General features: G+C 39.0%; 1 protein-coding gene across 1 annotated transcript in view; it reads right to left on the bottom strand.

Moving 5' to 3' along the window:
• The window catches only part of LOC136882510 (probable ATP-dependent RNA helicase DDX10), a 154,553-nt gene that overhangs the window by 14,005 nt on the left and 120,076 nt on the right, over window positions 1–20,472 (bottom strand). Inside the window, exon 12 of the mRNA XM_067155132.2 lies at window positions 8,930–9,090. Within this exon, the coding sequence (XP_067011233.2) occupies window positions 8,930–9,090 (161 nt within the window). The remainder of the gene's footprint in view (window positions 1–8,929; window positions 9,091–20,472) is intronic.

Below are 20,472 nucleotides of genomic sequence, written 5' to 3'. Positions count from 1 at the left end.
AACATCATGTTCCCATAAAACATTCTGTATAAGCAAACAACAACAACAACAACAACAATAACAATAATAATATGAATATGAATTCAGAGTAGAGAGGAAAACAAGAAAATTAATCACGCAAACACTAACAGGCAACACTTCCAATGTTAAATTCGTAAGGGAATTGTCTGAACCATTTGATGTTAAAGCAGGAGACCGACAATGAGATGGGTTGTCCCTTTTATTGTTTAATCTGATTTTGGAAAAAAGTGATTAGAACTTGGGAAAAAGAAGTTAAAGGAATAACCCTTGGCAGATTACGTGAAAACAAAATTAATTTACAGTGTTTGACCTTCGCTGATGACTTAGCAATGTTGTCCAATAACAGACAGGAAGTGATTGCATCCATTGAAAAACTCCATGCAACTGCATCCAGAACAGGACTCCAGATCTCATATCAGAAAACTCACTACATGGAAGGATCTCTTCAGTACCTACATGGACAACCAATGAAAACCCAATATGGCAAAAGTGTCTAAAATCAAATACCTGGGAGAAGTCATCCAACCTTCAGGACTAAATCGTGAAGCAAACAAAGAAAGGGTCCCAAAACCGCAAAGAGCACACAGACTCATTTGGAGCAGATATAATAAAAATTCTATATCCCAAAATGCAAAATCACGACATTATAACACTGTAATTAAGCCTTTGAAACACTGATCATTGGGGCAGATCATTGATTAAAGATGTAGAAAAGCAAGAAAGAAAAATCTTAAGGAAAATCTTTGGACCAGTCTGTACACTGTGTTAGACAAATCTAAGTTCAGAAAATTAGTCGACAATCACCGCTTTAAGTATCATCCAAGCACTAACCACCCACAAAACCTGGTCAGAAGATAACAAGAAAAGCCACAGCGAGAAGAAGAGATTTTGGCAGAAGAAAAAGACAACATCATCAGCTAAATAAGTTCAATCGTGCTCCTTAGTTGGGCACAACGAAGAAAGAATAATAATAATAATAATAATAATAATAATAATAATAATAATAATAATAATAATAATAATAATAATAATAATAATCTTTCCTTTCTTTCTTAATCCATTTACCCTCCAGGGTTGGTTTTTCCTCGGACTCAGCGAGGGATCCCACCTCTACTGCCTCAAGAGCAGTGTCCTGGAGAGTGAGACTTTGGGTTGGGGGATACAGCTGGGGAAAAAGAACAGTACCTCAAACAGGTGGCCTCACCTGCTATGCTGAACAGGGCCCTTGTGGGGGGGGGATGGGAAGATCGGAAGGTTTAGACAAGGAAGCGGCTGTGGCCTTAAGTTAGGTACCATCCAGGCATTTGCCTGGAGAAGTAGGAAATCATAGAACTCCACTTCGAGGATGGCTGAGATGGGAATCGAACCCCCTCTACTCAGTTGACCTCCCAAGGTTGAGTGAACCCCATTCTAGCCCTCGTACCACTTTTCAAATTTCATTGCAGAGCTGGGAATCGAACGTGAGCCTCCGGGGTTGCAGCTAATCATGCTAACCACTACACCACAGAGGCAGACAACAACAACAACAACAACAACAACAACAACAACAACAACAACAACAACAACAACAATAATAATAATAATAATAATAATAATAATAATAATAATAATAATAATAATAATAATAATAATAATAATAATAATAATAATATTCAACCTGCAGTCAATACTCCCACAGAATTTTGAATGGTAAGAAAATTGTGGTGTCGTTTAAATACTTAAAAAAAGCCTTTGATTCGGTGGACAGAGAGACCTGGGATAAGATCATAAGGGAATTTGGAGTCAAAACCAAACTGCCAAATACAGTATAATGAAAGAGACCCTAACAGGCACAAACTCCAAGGTAAAATTCTTCGGGCATCTCTCGCAATCATTTGAAATCAAGACAGGCATGAGGCAAGGCGATGGACTATCCCTGCTCCTATTCAACTGTGTCCAAGAAAAGATAGTGAGAATATGGAACTCAGAACTTGAATATCAAGGAATCATCCTGATCTGTCTAAGGAGAAAATCAGGAGGGATTAAAGTCAACTGCTCTTGGAAAGAATTGCCAGCCAAACAGGACTGAGGATCTCAGCAGAAAAGACCAAATTCATGACGAACATCAAAGATGGACCAAAATTCCTGGAAACAAGAGATAGGACGGATAGAAAGGGTCAAGAAGTTCAAGTACCTTGGTGAGACGATACAGGAGAATGGACTAGAAAAAGCTGCAGTGGAAGATCGGATCTCAAAAATGGAGAGAGCATATGGTGTGACAAAAAGCATCTACAATAAGAAGTGCTTATCCTGGAATTCCAAATTAAAATATTACAACACGGTAGTTAAAACAGAATACCTGTATGCCAGTGAATGCCTGTCTATGAACTACAAGCTGGAGAAGCTAGAGTCCTGGAAAGAAGAATCCTCAGAAAGATTATGGGAGCTGTCCAAACTGAAAGCGGATGGAAACTTCAGATCAACAAAGAAGTTTACCAGAAGGTGGATAGAATCTCAGAGACCACGACAAAAAGGAGACTGGCGTTTCTCGGACATCTGTACACAATGGATGCAAACAGACCTACCAAACAGATATTTGATTATTTCTGGAGAAAAATGACCACTACAGCATGGATTAAGGAAACGAAGGAGGATATGGAAAAGTTAAGCATCTCGGAAGTCCAGCTGTTAGACAGGAATACTTTTAGGAACACAGAGAAGAATTTGGAAGGAGTTCAAGTTGCAGGAAGAACTAAGAAGAAAGGAAGAGCCTGGACAGATGAACAACGGAAGCAGGGCAGCGAACGCATGAAGGAGTATTGGACACAGAGAAAACTTCACACGAAGAGAAAGAAATGAAGTGTACAATTATGCTTTGTGCAACCGTAGATGGAAGAAAACTGTCCCCATATGTCATATTTAAAGGAAAAACAATTCAGACTTTTAATTCTAAACTGACTTTACATTTTCTTAAATAGTACCATATTTCAAAATTTCTCCGCGTCACGATAGAACGCGTCTTCCGGAATGTGCAGAGGTAGCTCTCCGCACTTTCACTCGCTTCGGTATATCTACAGTGTGTTTCATAGTTGAAAATAGAGTGAAATCATAATTCTTTTGTATTCAGTGTTTTAAGGATCGCCACAATATCACGTAGCAGGCAGTACGCGGAAAACCAGAATCCGCAAAAACTGACAAGGATTTCGAAGTAAGTGGCCGTGGCCTTAAACTTTCTCTTTCCACTTTCCATGGCCGACAGACAGCAACATACTGTACAATACCATATTTCTCTGAATCCAAGACGACTGTGAATGCAAGACGACCACTACTTTTTCCTTTAAAAAAATAAATCAGGCTTAAAAAGTTCATGAAATCACATGAATGCCTTTCTTGTACAGTATGCATTTTTAGACTATTTTTGTCTTCACGCCAACGCCAAACATTGGCTTTAGTTATGCTGTATTTTCTTGCAGCTGCACAATTATCCATTATTTCCATGAGTTCCATAACAATTAAATTAAAATTGGCATCATAATATCGAAGAGAACCCATTAAAAATTTGTCGGCAATACCCGTTCCACGTCTCTAAAATACGACGATCCATCAGGAAAATATTCCCGTCGTCTATAAAACTGTTACTTTTACTCAGTGTCAGGTACAACCAGGTGCTGCTAGATGCACGTCTCACTTGCCAGCTTCGGCTGACTTCAGTGGCTAGCAATGTATAATGTACAATGCCAAGTTTTATGCACACGTGGGGGTGAAGGGAAGCAGCGTAGATACCGTGGTAGCTGTCAGTGGTGTTCATTACTGTTGACTTTCCACGTCAGATTTTGAGAAAAAATCGTCGCCTTGTATTCGGAGAAATACGGTAAACTTCTACTGATAGAATCACAATTTTTTAATAACTCAATATGACCAATGTCAGCTCTAGGGATCATTTTAATATATCTCATTTTTATAACCTGCTTACAGTTAAAACAGAAGTGTGCCCTATATCCCGAACACATGTCTCGTAACCTTTCTACTTTAGCTTTATGCCATGCAGTCACTTCTACTGATCTTTGCTACACCACCACATCCCTCCGACATCTGCAGCTAAAGTCCCGCCACCAGCAATACCAAAAGAAATGGGTTCCATAAAAAAAGAAAAAGAAGATAACCGTTATACTTGCCAGCGAATGAATGAGCATTATGATGATGATGATGTAAGATGTCCATCATTTTAGTACATGACAAACAGTTCTAAAATCTTTAAAATTCAAAGTTGAAGAAATATTTTTAACTAAAAACATTTACGGACAAAAGTGGTTAGGACGCTTTTGTGGAGACAGAAAGAAAATACTGTATTTACTCGAATAATTCTCGCCGTCGAATAATGCCCGCACCCTCATTTTCGGAAGGCTTATTTTGAAAAAAAAAAAAAATTGAAATGAACTAAAATTCCTTCCATCGAAAGAGTAACATAGGCATAAACAAACATTCTGTATGACTCCGCGAGGTCTATGTGGTCTTTATGCAAATATGAAAATGTAAATTTACGGATATAGCTGTTTTGCCTGAGATGATAAAAATACATTATCACTGCTATGAAATATATTTTCCATGAAGATGAGCAAGTAGGCCTACTTACGTGACAGGTATTTCATTAATCTGAACTTGCAATAGGCTCAATTCCCTGTAGATGGGAAGATTCGTTGTCCCTTGTATCACTAGAATCCTCTTGTAAATTACTTACAAGTTCGTCACAGTCCACGCCTAAAACACTTCTCACACGTGGTCTCTTTTTACTGGACAGTAACACGACCGGTTGTGGATAATTCTTTTCGTGCAATGTAAACACTTGAAATAGACACACTGGCGAAATCTGATGTTAGTTTCACGATACAGTAAAACCTCGTTAATTCAAAGTCTTTGTAATCGGACTTCCAATTACGTGATTTCGAATTAACAGCCATCTTGTAATTCAGAAATGCCAACCCTTGTCAGTTTTCCCGGATTCTGGTTTTCCGTGTACTGCCTGCTACGTGATATTGTGGCGATCCTTAAAACGCTGAATACAAAAGAATTACGATTTCACTCTATTTTCAACTATGAAACACACTGTAGATATACCGAAGCGAGTGAAAGTGCGGAAAGCTACCCCAGCACATTCCGGAAGACGCGTTCTATCGTGACGCGGAGAAATTTTGAAATATGGTATCATTTAAAAAAATGTAAAGTCAGTTTAGAATTAAAAGTCTGAATTGTTTTTCATTTAAATATGACATATGGGGATAGTTTTCTTCCATCTACGGTTGCACAAAGCATAATTGTATGCTCAGCATCAAAAACTAGGTGAGCCAGGAGCGTGTTGGCAACCTTGACGCAAATAAAACCCACACCCCAATTTCGTGCCTCAAAATTTTTTAAAAAATATGCGGGGATTATTAGCATAAATACGGTAATGTCATAAAGAGGGAACGTGCTTACAAATGAAAAACAATTTCGCTGTTAAATTTAAGGTGAGGTTTGAACATTAAAATAATTACAATGAGAACAAGTGTTTACAATTATAATTAATGAAATAAATAAATAATACATTTTAAGAACACCAACATAGTAAAACATCAAGGAAAAATGTTCTTAGAAATGCAAACTATACATATTGCTTATAATTATTTTTAATGTTGTCATAGGAAAGCCCAACATCTGGGCGATTTGTACACGATTAATGAGTGGATTAGCATCCACTTTCTCAATAAACTTTAATTTTCATCATCTATAAACTGTCTTAGCTTTCTTAGAGCCAGGGTCCCTGCATGTTGCAATCTAAGCAATATCCAAGTGCTTGGGAAACTGAACCTCAAGACTCTTTCTGCTCGGAGGAAAGTAGCCGACCTAAAGCTGCTATACAAAGCAGTTAATGGTCTGCTTAGGTCTCCAGATTTAGCTTCCTTATTCCCCCTCCACGTCCCATCCCGTCATACCAGAATGAAGACCCTATTCCATACTCCTTACTCCCGGCTTTCTCTCACCCAAAGGTCCCTTTCGGTATGTATTCCAGCAATGTTTAATACATTATCTATCAACAACAACCTAGATCTCTTCGTAACGTTTCCTTCCTTCTGTCATGATATTTATAATGTAACTGAATTTTCCTTCTTGTTCTTTCCCGTTCTGCTCCTGTATTTACTGTAAATGTATTTTTCTTTGTTAATACTGTTGTTTATGTAAATATGTATTATACAGAATTGTACAGTTTTCATTGTGTATATTTGTGTCCTTTGTAAATATTTATATATCTTTAATTTTAGATTCATATCTATTGTACATAGCTGAGATCGTTGTAATTCGGCGTTATGCTGTTGCTGATAATAAATAAATAAATAAATAAATAGCGCAGCCCGAGTGACGTCAGCACGCGAGGATCGGCCCATCCGCCGCCAAGCGGTGGCAGCCCCGCACGCCACGTCAACCGCTATTCTTCAGCATGTGCAAGACACCCTGGCTGTTCCAATATCGACCAGAACAATTTCCCGTCGATTGGTTGAAGGAGGCCTGCACTCCCGGCGTCCGCTCAGAAGACTACCATTGACTCCACAGCATAGACGTGCACGCCTGGCATGGTACCGGGCTAGAGCGACTTGGATGAGGGAATGGCGGAACGTCGTGTTCTCCGATGAGTCACGCTTCTGTTCTGTCAGTGATAGTCACCGCAGACGAGTGTGGCGTCGGCGTGGAGAAAGGTCAAATCCGGCAGTAACTGTGGAGCGCCCTACCGCTAGACAACGCGGCATCATGGTTTGGGGCGCTATTGCGTATGATTCCACGTCACCTCTAGTGCGTATTCAAGGCACGTTAAATGCCCACCGCTACGTGCAGCATGTGCTGCGGCCGGTGGCACTCCCGTACCTTCAGGGGCTGCCCAATGCTCTGTTTCAGCAGGATAATGCCCGCCCACACACTGCTCGCATCTCCCAACAGGCTCTACGAGGTGTACAGATGCTTCCGTGGCCAGCGTACTCTCCGGATCTCTCACCAATCGAACACGTGTGGGATCTCATTGGACGCCGTTTGCAAACTCTGCCCCAGCCTCGTACGGATGACCAACTGTGGCAAATGGTTGACAGAGAATGGAGAACCATCCCTCAGGACACCATCCGCACTCTTATTGACTCTGTACCTCGACGTGTTTCTGCGTGCATCGCCGCTCGCGGTGGTCCTACATCCTACTGAGTCGATGCCGTGCGCATTGTGTAACCTGCATATCGGTTTGAAATAAACATCAATTATTCTTCCGTGCCGTCTCTGTTTTTTCCCCAACTTTCATCCCTTTCGAACCACTCCTCCTTGGCGTTGCATTGTCACTGTCAGTCAGTGTAAATAAATAAATAAATAAATAAATAAATAAATAAATAAATAAATAAATAAATAAATAAATAAATAAATAAATAAATAAATAAATAAATAAATAAATAAACAAACAAACAAACAAATAAATAAATAAATAAATAAATGTGCTGCAAACCACTAAGCGCATATACAGTAAGCCTAATTTATGTACTCTGTTACACAATTCACTTACAAATGTAAAATTAAGCACCAACACATCAGACGCAAAGAGAATAAGACTTGCTTGGGACTGACGCTCCCTGTAATTGTTGGCCGACACGCAACCGTTCTCCAAGGCCTTGAAATTGAGTTCTCTACCAAATCCTTACCCAGGCCAGTTGTCGTTGACCCGTCATGCGCGCTACGTGGTCGTGAATGCTAATTTAAATTTCTTATGGTGGGAGTTACAAACGTACTAAAGAGAGATGTGAATGTGCTATCCAGGTTTCTTTAGCATGTATTTAATAGGACACAGCCTGGGACTTCGGAACAATAGTTTTCCAGTTTTTACTGTATTTTGACTTTCCCCAACTAGAGACTGCCTCTGAGGACAAAGTGTACAGTAAAACAAGAGAGCATTTAAAAGTAATTGTGACGAGTTGATTACATAATGACTGATTAGTATATCAGACAAATGTGGTTTCATTAAAATGTTTGGGAGATATGGTTCTTCAGGATTTGGACTGAATGTTTCAAGACAGTCGCTGCAACTTCTCTTATTAATGCCTAATTGATGTTAATTGATTTGCAGAACATGACAGAAAAAAAGAGGAATGGCTCCTATTGAGCCAACCATTCACTGACTCTGATATCCAACTGGTACTCTTGTTGATAGAATGGAATGGCTGGTTCATATGTTGCTTTCTTTTCCTTGTGAACCTCATTGGGTTGTGTTTCACATGTTTCAAATCCGATTATCGGGTCTATTATAAATCACTATCGATGGTCTTTCAGGGTTATTATTTCAATTCGATGGGTGCTGCTTGTAACAGAGAGTCTAGGAACATCCTCAAAGACTGTAAAGCCGAGTTCCTTAACGCTTCAGCAATGGCACATCGTATTTTATGATGCCTTGTATTTCGTCGAGCTTCGCTATAACAGCAGTAACCAAAGACATGAACGAATATTCCTACCTCGTTGTGGCTGTGCCGACAATGGTTATTCTCCACGGTTCTGCCTAGAATCGCTCGTACGGCTGCTACAATGCCAGTCATTTTCAAAGCGTCATGCCATTCACTGCAACATAATCACTTGAAGGCAACTAACCCACCGATTGCCTGGAGGGTGTGGGATGTCACATCACTTATTAAACACAACTTCTCTCAACTTGGTTCTTAATTCCTGGGGATCTAAAAAAAACATCTTTTTACTCAACTCACTGTCATCTGGTGTTAGATGAAGCCTTTTCAAACAGTTGAGGCTTTCTTCTAACTTAACACTTTAAAATAATTATGTCTAGGTATCATGCATTAAAATAGATAATAATAATAATAATATTATTAAAAAACTCTCGACCAATTGTAATTGTTCAAAGAAACCTCCACCTTGGACTTACCTATGCTTAGCTTTCACCCTCTCACGGAAGAGTTGCTTGTCGAACTTATCCTCTTCTCGCAGGACAAGTTTTGCTTTTTCAATGTCAATTCCTCCAACATCTTCAGTCTCATATTCTTTGGCAAGTTCAGAAACCCTCTCCTTCGTTTTGTTCAGGACAGCCTACATAAAAAGCACATATTATGGTCTATGTATACATTTACATAACAGCTTATAAAAGTACAATGAAATCTCCTAATTTATTCTTTAAATGAAGGATATGAAAGAAAGCAATTGAAAAAACCATAAAAATTATATAAGCTATCTAAAAATGAGAATAAAAATTGATCAATATTCAACATACACAGGTAATCTCTAAACATTTCCAACAAAGAACATTTTGAATGAATAGATATATAAATTGGAAATAATTTATTTTGAACAGTGTCCACTTATCTAGATATAATCATCAGGCAACACCTGTTTCTGAATAGAAACATGTAACAGGTCACAGGAATACCTTAAACTCATTTTAGATTAAACCACCATGCCATAGTCTCATCTAGAATTTCATAGTCCAATGTTTTCCTTTATTTTCAGGACAGTGAACAATCACACCAAATGGAAAATTACATCAGGGTTTCCTTTTATTTCTAAATGTGTCTCAATGTCGTTTCACCCACGCCAAACTTGATGGCTAGTTTGGATGTCGACTCGCCATTCTCCAATCTTTCTACAGTTTTCAATTTTTCACTGTATTTCATTTTACGACCAAACATATTGAAAACTGATACAGCCACAGATCACAGTTGAAAACTCTCACAACTGGCTTTGATTCAAAACTTTGGAAAGATTTCTGCATCTATGTTCACACCTTTCAACTGTACTGTTAGAGATCGGCAACTCCAAGTGAAGCGCCGCAAGAAATGCGAACTTCAAATAACTTGCTCCAGCCCTTCTGTCCTGTGTCATATGTTTTCTAATCTGTACAGGGGAGTGTATTGCCATAAGCCAATAGAAGCTGAGATTGCCCAATGTTGCCGAAGTGACCGTAGGTCAGTGCTCGCTTAGCTCCCATGGGAGATGTTTCCGTAAAGCCAGCATTGAAATGCTGTAGCTCCATGCTACATGTTCTTTAACTCTTTCCGGTCTAACTGCGAGCATTAACTGCGAGCTATGCTCGCAGTGGCCGAGATTACGTTCAGGCCGCGCTGCGGGCATAGCCCGCAGTAAGGTTTGACAATTCCTAAAAAATCGAGAACGAGCTATGCACGCATTCTGGTGCTTACATCGTGTTTCTTCATGTATTAGTTACAAGAGTATTTAAGCAGATGGCAGTATTATATGTCTAAGTCAGAGAAGTTATGATATTTTCGATCAGCATGCATCAGTAGATGTTGTCACTCAGTGAGCTCTAAGACATGGCTTCTCGCGGCAAACATGTGCTTGACAAAAGTGATATTTTTGATATTTTATGATATATGATATATGATATATGATATATGATAAATGAATATATTGACATATGAATTCAAAACAACTTCTTACATTTCATTATGATTAGAGTTCATTTTATGGCCTACATATTGTCTACATATTGGTGAAGTTGTCTGTTTAGAAGACTGTATTTTCTCTTTCTCAGAAGTCTTTTGTGGTAAATGGAACAATAATTTTACATTTGAGTAACTTTTGACAAAATTTATCAATTAAAATAAAATTTCATAAGCGCTCCCATTTTCATTATTGTAATTATTACTATTGAAACTATTATTTTTTGTAGTTGCAATGCACATTTTATATGAGCAAAATAGGGTAAATGTAACAGTATTTCAGTAAACTGTACATGCTTTGTTAACCGTCAGACTTTTACTCCATTCGCAAAACATGGTGTAATATATAAACAATTTTAAAATCTCAAGTGATAGTTGAAATGATACAAACAGCGTTTTTCAAAATTAGATGCTCAAACAAGCACAAAGAAAAAAGAATCATTCAAATATCCTCTACAGGTACAGAGATATAATGTTTTAAATATCCTTAAAAATGCCCAGTCCAGAACGTTTGTTAGGGATATTAAGGCCCAGACTGGAATGGGTTAAGGCCTAAATAGCCAGTGCTGCCAGGTCTTGTACGCTAAGTGCCTCAATGTATTTAGTGTGAGATTTTCATTGACGCCTTAGAGGAAGATTAATTCGTCTGTGTGTTAGGACTGGTTGGGTGCTATAAACAAAGTTATTTATTGTGAAGGGAGAGAGATAGCAACAGCATGTTATCTGTCTACTCTCTCATACTCGCCCTGCTCTCTCTGTCACACTAGCTTACCGAACTAATGCTTATATCGCTTGGCTTCCAGGGTCTTACTTCAAATTGTCGTGCTATAGCACTGGTCACGGATCTCTGGTACACCTAGCCTTTACAAATCAGGTTAGTTAGCTTTAGGTCAGCTACCTCGGAGTATGGCAGTTGGGAAAGGGAGGGAAGGTTCTGAGTGGAAGTGTGTTCCCCTTGTATTTTCTCAGCTTAGAAGATAAAAGGAAACTTGTGGCAAACCACCCACGACAACATACTCATATGTTCCCAAGTTTACAGCATTCTGCTAGCAGTGCACATGTAGGCCAACTGCTTTACCACATATCAACTAAGTACAGTCTTTTTAGATCGCTAGAATTTCGTCACCATACATCATATTGCATTAAACGATGCTGAGATTACTTTATTAACAAGGGAAGGGCACGTACTGCAGAATCACCAATCTTACATAAATTCTGGACAAATGTTAAATGAGTCAAGAATATCACAGTGGCCAAAATACTTATTTCAGAAATTAATTTGTGTGATCTATAGAAAGCTTTAAAGTTCATATGTATGAATTGGCATGCGCTCGGCTACGCAGTACTGCACCACATGCTGGGTTCACTCGTCAAGAGACTGCTACTCCATACCCTACCCAGAACTCGCACTCTCCAACAACTGATTTCAGGTCAACGCTGACATACGCTTAAAAAGGAAGGCTGTTCAATCAATAATGGAGATGTGGTAAGCAGGGCCCACTTCATTTTCGTTGGTGAAACATAAGTTCCATCGTGTCAAAAGTAAAAATAAAAAAATAAAAAGTATGTATTTGTGGGAAAAGCATGTGAAGACCAGTGGGTGCGCCATGACAAATTGAGGGCAATAATACGTACTGTCCAAAAATAATTGATTTTCCCATCAAAATAATGAAATAATTCACAATGTGACTATCCAGCAATGGACTATGCAAGTTGTTCATGAAAAACAAAGGGAGGGGTTTAAAGCATGCCACACGTGGGTATGTTTACTTTAAGAAGCGCAATGGTATTGTGTCATGGAAAATAATATCTGTAACGACGAAAAAGCTGACCAACAAAGAAGTAGAAACCATGGCACCAGCAGAAATATTCGTAGAAGAAGTACCTCGATGAATGGACCCAACACGCACACAGTCCTGCGTAGCCAAGCACGCCAATTCAAACGTGCAAAATTTAATGCTATCTGTAGGTCGCATAAATTAATTTCTGAAATGTTTTGGCCGTTATGTTATTCTTGAATCATTTAATGTGTGTGAAAAATTTAAGCAAGATCCGTGATTTCCCGGTATGTGCCCTTCCTCTGTAAGTGTGATGTTTAGTTACTGTAAGAATTACTTTTTTTAAATTTTTTTTATTACCCTTTGAGGCCAATGAATTAACTGCAAATTACCCGCATGCAAAATACCAGGAGTACCTTGTATGAGCTCCAATAAATTTTTTTATCCTTGTATATACGACTTGATTTGTAACATGTTTGATATTAATACTGTATGGACTCATTGGGTTCTTTTGTACTCGTCCTGTGTTCTTTCTCATTAATGACCTGTATTCATCTTTATGTATTTTGTCTTTTCCTCTCTTAACCTGGCCTCCTCCTTGTCCTACACTCATTAATCCGGACTGAAAATAATAAAAATTCATTTTTACTTGTACAATATTTCTTTTACCAGGTCGACTCTTCTTGAATGTCTTTTCTGCCAAGTATAGTTAAGGACAGGAATTGGAAGTAATTCGGTCACGGTTTATCAAACGTTCCCTCCTGGCATTCACCTGGAATTGATAATGGGAAACCGTGGAAAACCATTCACAGGACGGCCAAAGTGGGATTCGAATCCATGCTCTTCCGAATGCAACGCACTACTAATTCACTGATAGTGAATTTGAAAATGAACCCGGTGCTCAATCAGAAAACTCGTGGAGAGGCAACAATGCAGCTGGACAAACTGATGGCCTATTTAGAATCCTAGACTGAAACCACACCGGCAGAACTGTTGTTAAGAAAATGTCTTTGTGTCGTGCTGTGCACAAACATTATACAAATGTAAAACAGAAAAAACTTACACATTATTTTAGTGCAAAAAACAGTCGTAAATGTGGTAAAGTGTTCTTATATCTTTTTGTACAATTGAAAAAAAGGTATCACTGTACAACTTATGTTAATAAATAATATAACATGTGCCGTATTTTTAAAAAGTTTTTTCCGGATTATCCAGATTTTCGATAATCAGGATCAGTTCCGGTCCCACTTAATCCGGATAAACGAGGTTCTTGTGTACTACTACAGGGTGTCTACTGAGTTCCATTTTCAAAATTCCAGTATATTTCCAGTATATTCAGTATAACTAGCTATCAGCAACATTCCAGTACCTAATGCTATGAAATGTTTTAAAGTCCTTCAAGAAGAATTACACCCTTGATGATTTCAGATTTGTAATTTTTTGCCAACAAATGCATATTTTGTTTTTAGTAAATTCAGTTAGCCTTGATTTTTTAAATACAAACAATTTTTTAACATTTTTTACGGGGCCTTCCAACTCCCCTCACAGCCCTGTGCTTTTAAATCTCTTTAATTAGAAAATTTATGCAACTCTTGCTTTGGAAAAAAATTACAATCCCAATTAATACAAAATTGTTTGCAAGACTATTAAAACAATTACAAGACAAAAAGTTGACGAACTGCCAGTTTTATATACTATATAACTGTTTGTTTTCAATTTACAATGTTGTATTACACACACACACAAAATATACTTGGAAAGTGCTATCTAACATCACTGCTTACATTTTACTTTCACTAGGCTAACATAACAAAGCTAAGATTTTCAACCTGTATTTTCTTTCTTTTTAATTTTACGACATTACCTCTGAATAAGGTCTAAATCAACCATTCTCATATCGCCTGATTGCTTTTCCTAACATCCCAAAACATTTAATATATTAAAAACTCAAATTTAGGCAACTGCTACTAAACCCCATTCCAAGTTCCCATGACACAACCATCATCAACAACTAACGGCTGTTGTTGTTGTTGTTGTCATTGACAATGCAGCAAAAGTATTTATTCGACCTTTCTTTTCAACTGCGCCTACTTTAAGCCTGCAAACAATTTAAGACACTCCAATCAAGTTTTACGCCACAGTTAAATCACCAGTTACCTATTGCAAACCAAAATTCTCGAACCTAAGACTTCAACCAGATAGTTTTTCCAATTATCACGACTTTACTGCTGAACTAGGTCTCATTTATCATTCTCTCATTCTCATGACTTTACCTCTAAGGGCCTGTACTACAACTGTCAGGTACACAGCCAGATACGTAGGCTGCAGTTTTGCAAACTAGAAGTTAAATATTTTCTTGCGTACTACCAACGGATTTTAACGATGGTATTGTAATGTGGAAGATGTAGTAACATTGTTATTGGGTTGGTAATAAGGTTACTGAAAATATAGTGAAATTTAGCGCGATGGTATATGTGTTCCCTGGTGTTTTCGTTTGTTTAGCTCTATTCCTGTTGAAATTGTATTACTAGAATCCAATATAGACTCTTATTATGATGTGGAAGTTCAGGTCAAAAACAGAATTAGGTCTGAAATCTACACATATGAAGAAATGTTAAAATTAATTAACTGTATAACGAAACTGAAACTGTTATAGAATATAAAAAGACTGAAAATGTAAACTGGACGCAAAAGTTAAGATTCAGGTTATGTATCTTTTTTTTTTTTGTCTAGTAGGTTCTATTTACGAGGATGCATGTTAAGGCGAAAGTAAAGTTTACATTCGTAATTAATGCTACTGATGCAGCATAGGATCAATAATTTTATTATTAATTCAATTTATTCTTTGCTCATTGAATAAGTAGTTTGTTTTTTCCTTTTCAATAAAATGTGAGAATAGTAACTGGCAAGCATTTATCTCACTTTAGTGTAAATACTTAGTAGCAAGTTGTTATGAAGTCAAAGAAATATAACCTCCTTAACATCCTCATTCAATGGACGAATCGCCATGAACAACGTCGTATACCTTTACTCCATATGTGTGTCGCGGATAGATTTGGAACAGAACCCACGCTTTTGACACGCATTCTAATGATTAGGAAATGTGTACTATCACCTCTAGTACCCTACCGACTAACATTTAGATGGTAAAAAATGTAAAGACTATTGGGACTCGAACCCACGAAAAACTGCATTGCAGCAGACGATGTTGTCCTAACAACCACGGCTACCCACGAAGCTTGCTGGTGACATGCTTGTGTGCAACTCATATAGTCAGTAGCAACAACTTGCTAGCTTGGGAAATCTTTAAGAATTCTGTGATAGCTGGACAGGGAGAATGACATACTTTATAAATATATACATAGATTACATTGTAACAACTTAGTTTCGTACAGCATCATGCAGATGTAGATTCATCTTGATGTGTAGCCATCTTGATTCTTACAGTAGCGTCCCCGATAGGAGCGTTAACTGCCTCTACAACTTTGGCATAGCTAACCTCGAGAATATTCTCCCAGATTGCACATAAACAAAAGTCGTAGTACGCGTTTCCAACCAAACTTCCAGATAAATGTGCAAATTGCCACATAAATTTAAACCGCACTTTTATCTGGCTGTCGCAGTACAGGCCCTAAATAAGGTCTCATTTAACATTCACTCAAGTTACTGGAATATTTTTCCTAACATTCCAAATAATGTAATATTTAAATTTTCAAATCAGACCACTGCTACCAAGTACTGTATATGTGCCTTTGTCACAACTAGCAATCAACAGCCAGCAGCTGATATTGTTGTTACACTCATTAATACTGAATATTGTATTCTTTTTCCTTAGACTGCTCCTATTGTAAATATGTTAATATTAAACTTAGTAATTACCGTACCGTATAATGGTTCATGTTTGTGGGTTACTGTAGTCACGTCCTAGTTCGTGAACCATGGGCAACGGCTGAGTGGCCTAGTAAGTGGTCCCGAGAGTCGGGATACCAGTTGCTATGGAATGGGAGTGGGCATCTCGGACATATTCTGAGTCGTGGCCCTCCTTGTGCTCAGGCGGCTAGGACTATACAATTTACCGGTGGTCCATAACCCGTTAGAGGAGAGATCCTCACTTGAACTATGTGCAAGTAGGGCAGCATCCTGCTTCATGAATTTACCGAGCTCAGAACACTTTAAGCAAGCCTCGGACCTATGAGAGTAATGGAGTCCCACTCCCATTTGACAGGCGAGGGACTCCTTGGAAACAACTTGGCGAACGAAATGGAATTCGATGGGGAGCTATCAATATTAATGGGGCTTATGGAAGAAAGAAGGTAGAACTGGCTGAGTCAGCAAAGAGGATGCATCTGGATGTGCTAGGAGTAAGTGATATTCGGGTAAGGGGAGATAATGAGGAAGATATAGGAGATTATAAAGTGTACTTGACGGGTGTTAGAAAGGGAAGGGCAGAGTCTGGGGTAGGGCTGTTTATCAGGAATACCATTGCACGCAACATAGTTTCTGTTAGGCACGTAAATGAGCGAATGATGTGGGTAGATTTGTCAGTGGGAGGAATTAGGACAAGAATTGTGTCCGTGTATTCACCATGTGAGGATGCAGATGAGGATGAAGTTGACAAGTTTTATGAAGCATTGAGTGACATCGTGGTCAGGGTCAACAGCAAGGACAGAATAGTGCTAATGGGCGATTTCAATGCGAGAGTTGGGAATAGAACTGAAGGATACGAAAGGGTGATTGGTAAATGTTGGGAAGATATGGAAGTTAATGGGAATGGGAAGCGTTTGCTGGACTTCTGTGCTAGTATGGGTTTAGCTGTTACGAATACATTCTTCAAGCATAAGGCTATTCACCGCTACACATGGGAGGCTAGGGGTACCAGATCCATAATAGACTATATCTTAACAGACTTCGAATTCAGGAAATCTGTTAGGAATGTAAGAGTTTTTCGGGGATTTTTCGATGATACAGACCACTATCTGATCTGTAGTGAATTAAGTATCTCTAGGCCTAGGGTAGAGAAAGTGAAATCTGTCTGCAAACGAATAAGGGTAGAAAATCTCCAGGACGAGGAAATTAGACAGAATTACATGGATATGATTAGTGAGAAGTTTCAAACAGTAGACAGTAAGCAGGTTCAGGATATAGAAAGTGAATGGGTGGCATACAGGGATGCTGTAGTAGAAACAGCAAGGGAATGCCTAGGAACAACTGTGTGTAAAGATGGGAAAAGGCGAACATCTTGGTGGAATGATGAAGTGAGAGCAGCCTGTAAACGTAAAAAGAAGGCTTATCAGAAATGGCTACAAACAAGGGCCGAGGCAGACAGGGAGTTGTATGCAGATGAAAGAAACAGAGCGAAACAAATAGTTGTTGAATCCAAAAAGAAGTCATGGGAAGATTTTGGTAATAACCTGGAAAGGCTAGGTCAAGCAGCAGGGAAACCTTTCTGGACAGTAATAAAGAATCTTAGGAAGGGTGGGAAAAAGGAAATGAACAGTGTTTTGAGTAATTCAGGTGAACTCATAATAGATCCCAGGGAATCACTAGAGAGATGGAGAGAATATTTTGAACATCTTCTCAATGTAAAAGGAAATCATCATGGTGGTGTTGCAAACAACCAAGCTCATGGGGAGGAGGAAAATGATGTTGGTGAAATTATGCTTGAGGAAGTGGAAATGATAGTAAATAAACTCCATTGCCATAAAGCAGCAGGAATAGATGAAATTAGACCTGAAATGGTGAAGTATAGTGGGAAGGCAGGGATGAAATGGCTTCATAGAGTAGTAAAATTAGCGTGGAGTGTTGGTAAGGTACCTTCAGATTGGACAAAAGCAGTAATTGCACCTATCTATATGCAAGGGAACAGGAAGGACTGCAACAACTATTGAGGTATCTCATTGATAAGTATACCAGGCAAAGTATTCACTGGCATCTTGGAAGGGAGGGTGCGATCAGTCGTTGAGAGGAAGTTGGATGAAAACCAGTGTGGTTTCAGACCACAGAGAGGCTGTCAGGATCAGATTTTCAGTATGCGCCAGATAATTGAAAAATGCTACGAGAGGAATAGGCAGTTGTGTTTATGTTTTGTAGATCTAGAGAAAGCATATGATAGGGTACCGAGGGAAAAGATGTTTGCCATACTGGGGGACTATGGAATTAAAGGTAGATTATTAAAATCAATCAAAGACATTTATGTTGACAATTGGGCTTCCATGAGAATTGATGGTAGAATGAGTTCTTGGTTCAGGGTACTTACAGGAGTTAGACAAGGCTGTAATCTTTCACCTTTGCTGTTCGTAGTTTACATGGATCATCTGCTGAAAGGTATAAAATGGCAGGGAGGGATTCAGTTAGGAGGAAATGTAGTAAGCAGTTTGGCCTATGCTGACGACTTGGTCTTAATGGCAGACTGTGCCGAAAACCTGCAGTCTAATATCTTGGAACTTGAAAATAGGTGCAATGAGTATGGTATGAAAATTAGCCTCTCGAAGACTAAATTGATGTCAGTAGGTAAGAAATTCAACAGAATTGAATGTCAGATTGGTGATACAAAGCTAGAACAGGTCGATAATTTCAAGTATTTAGGTTGTGTGTTCTCCCAGGATGGTAATATAGTAAGTGAGATTGAATCAAGGTGTAGTAAAGCTAATGCAGTGAACTCGCAGTTGCGATCAGCAGTATTCTGTAAGAAGGAAGTCAGCTCCCAGACGAAACTATCTTTACATCGGTCTGTTTTCAGACCAACTTTGCTTTACGGGAGCGAAAGCTGGGTGGACTCAGGATATCTTATTCATAAGTTAGAAGTAACAGACATGAAAGTAGCAAGAATGATTGCTGGTACAAACAGGTGGGAACAATGGCAGGAGGGTACTCGGAATGAGGAGGTAAGGGCTAATTTAGGAATTAACTCGATGGATGAAGCTGTACGCATAAACCGGCTTCGGTGGTGGGGGTCATGTGAGGCAAATGGAGGAGGATAGGTTCCCTAAGAGAATAATGGACTCTGTTATGGAGGGTAAGAGAAGTAGAGGGAGACCAAGTCGACGATGGTTAGACTCGGTTTCTAACGATTTAAAGATAAGAGGTATAGAACTAAATGAGGCCACAACACTAGTTGCAAATCGAGGATTGTGGCGACGTTTAGTAAATTCTCAGAGGCTTGCAGACTGAACGCTGAAAGGCATAACAGTCTATAATGATAATGTATGTATGTATTACCGTATAATCTTGAATACCACCCGCCACCGAATAAGACCCGCACCCTTATTTTGAAAGAACAAAATTTAAAAAAAAGTGAAGTCAAAATTATTTACAATCTTTACTAACACACATCAAATAATTAGAAAATACAAATAAAAGTAAACAAACATTTCCAGAACGATATCCAACGAGTTCTTTCATCATCATCATCATCAGTACCAACTTCGGAACTTTCATCACTATCACCTTCCCACAAAATGTCGTCATCGCTGCCATCCATAGCATTAGAAATGCTACATTTCCTGAAGCTCTTCCGTATGAGATCCCCAGGGATACAATTCCATGCCGTCAAAATCCACGAACACAGCAGCTGAACTTCCAGGTGCTGAATGCGACCAGTTGGCGTCAGTGTGTGATTATCAGCCACCATCCATTCTGTATAGAGCTGTTTCGAGGCTGCTTTAAATGGACGGTTCACGCAGACATCCAGCGGCTGTAGCATAGATGTCATCCCGCCCGGAATGACTGCTAGGCCGGTTTTCACATCCTTGATATGTTCCTTCACAGCGTCTGTTGTGTGGCCGCGGTAACTGTCGAGAACATGCAAGTTCTTTTGTCCCAATTAAGCACCAGGGTGACGTTGCGAGACACACTTTACCCAGTCTTCCACAAGTGAACTGTCCATCCAGCCGGAGTTCTGAGATCTGACAATAACACCAGTGGGTAGAGTTTTAGGAAGCGTCTTTCGCTTGAGAACAATGTACGGCGGCAATTTGGTTCCATCGGCGAGAACACACAACATTACCGTACACCGTTGTTTTTCATTATTACCTGTTCTAATGGTAACACTTTTCGCACCCTTAACATTCACAGTCATGTCCACTAGCATTTCAAAGTAGACTGGCATCTGATGTGCATTGCCAATTTGGAAAAGCAAATATGCATTTTCCTTCCGCAACCGAAATATGTGACACTGAAACGACAATAACTTCTCATCGCAGGCACCAGGAAAACGCTGTGAAATTGAGGTATGCCTT

Source organism: Anabrus simplex, chromosome 1 (assembly GCF_040414725.1).
Source record: "Anabrus simplex isolate iqAnaSimp1 chromosome 1, ASM4041472v1, whole genome shotgun sequence".
NCBI lineage: Eukaryota > Metazoa > Arthropoda > Insecta > Orthoptera > Tettigoniidae > Anabrus > Anabrus simplex.
The sequence above is the reverse complement of the archived record's forward strand: the minus strand, read 5'-3'. Positions and strand labels throughout refer to the sequence as shown.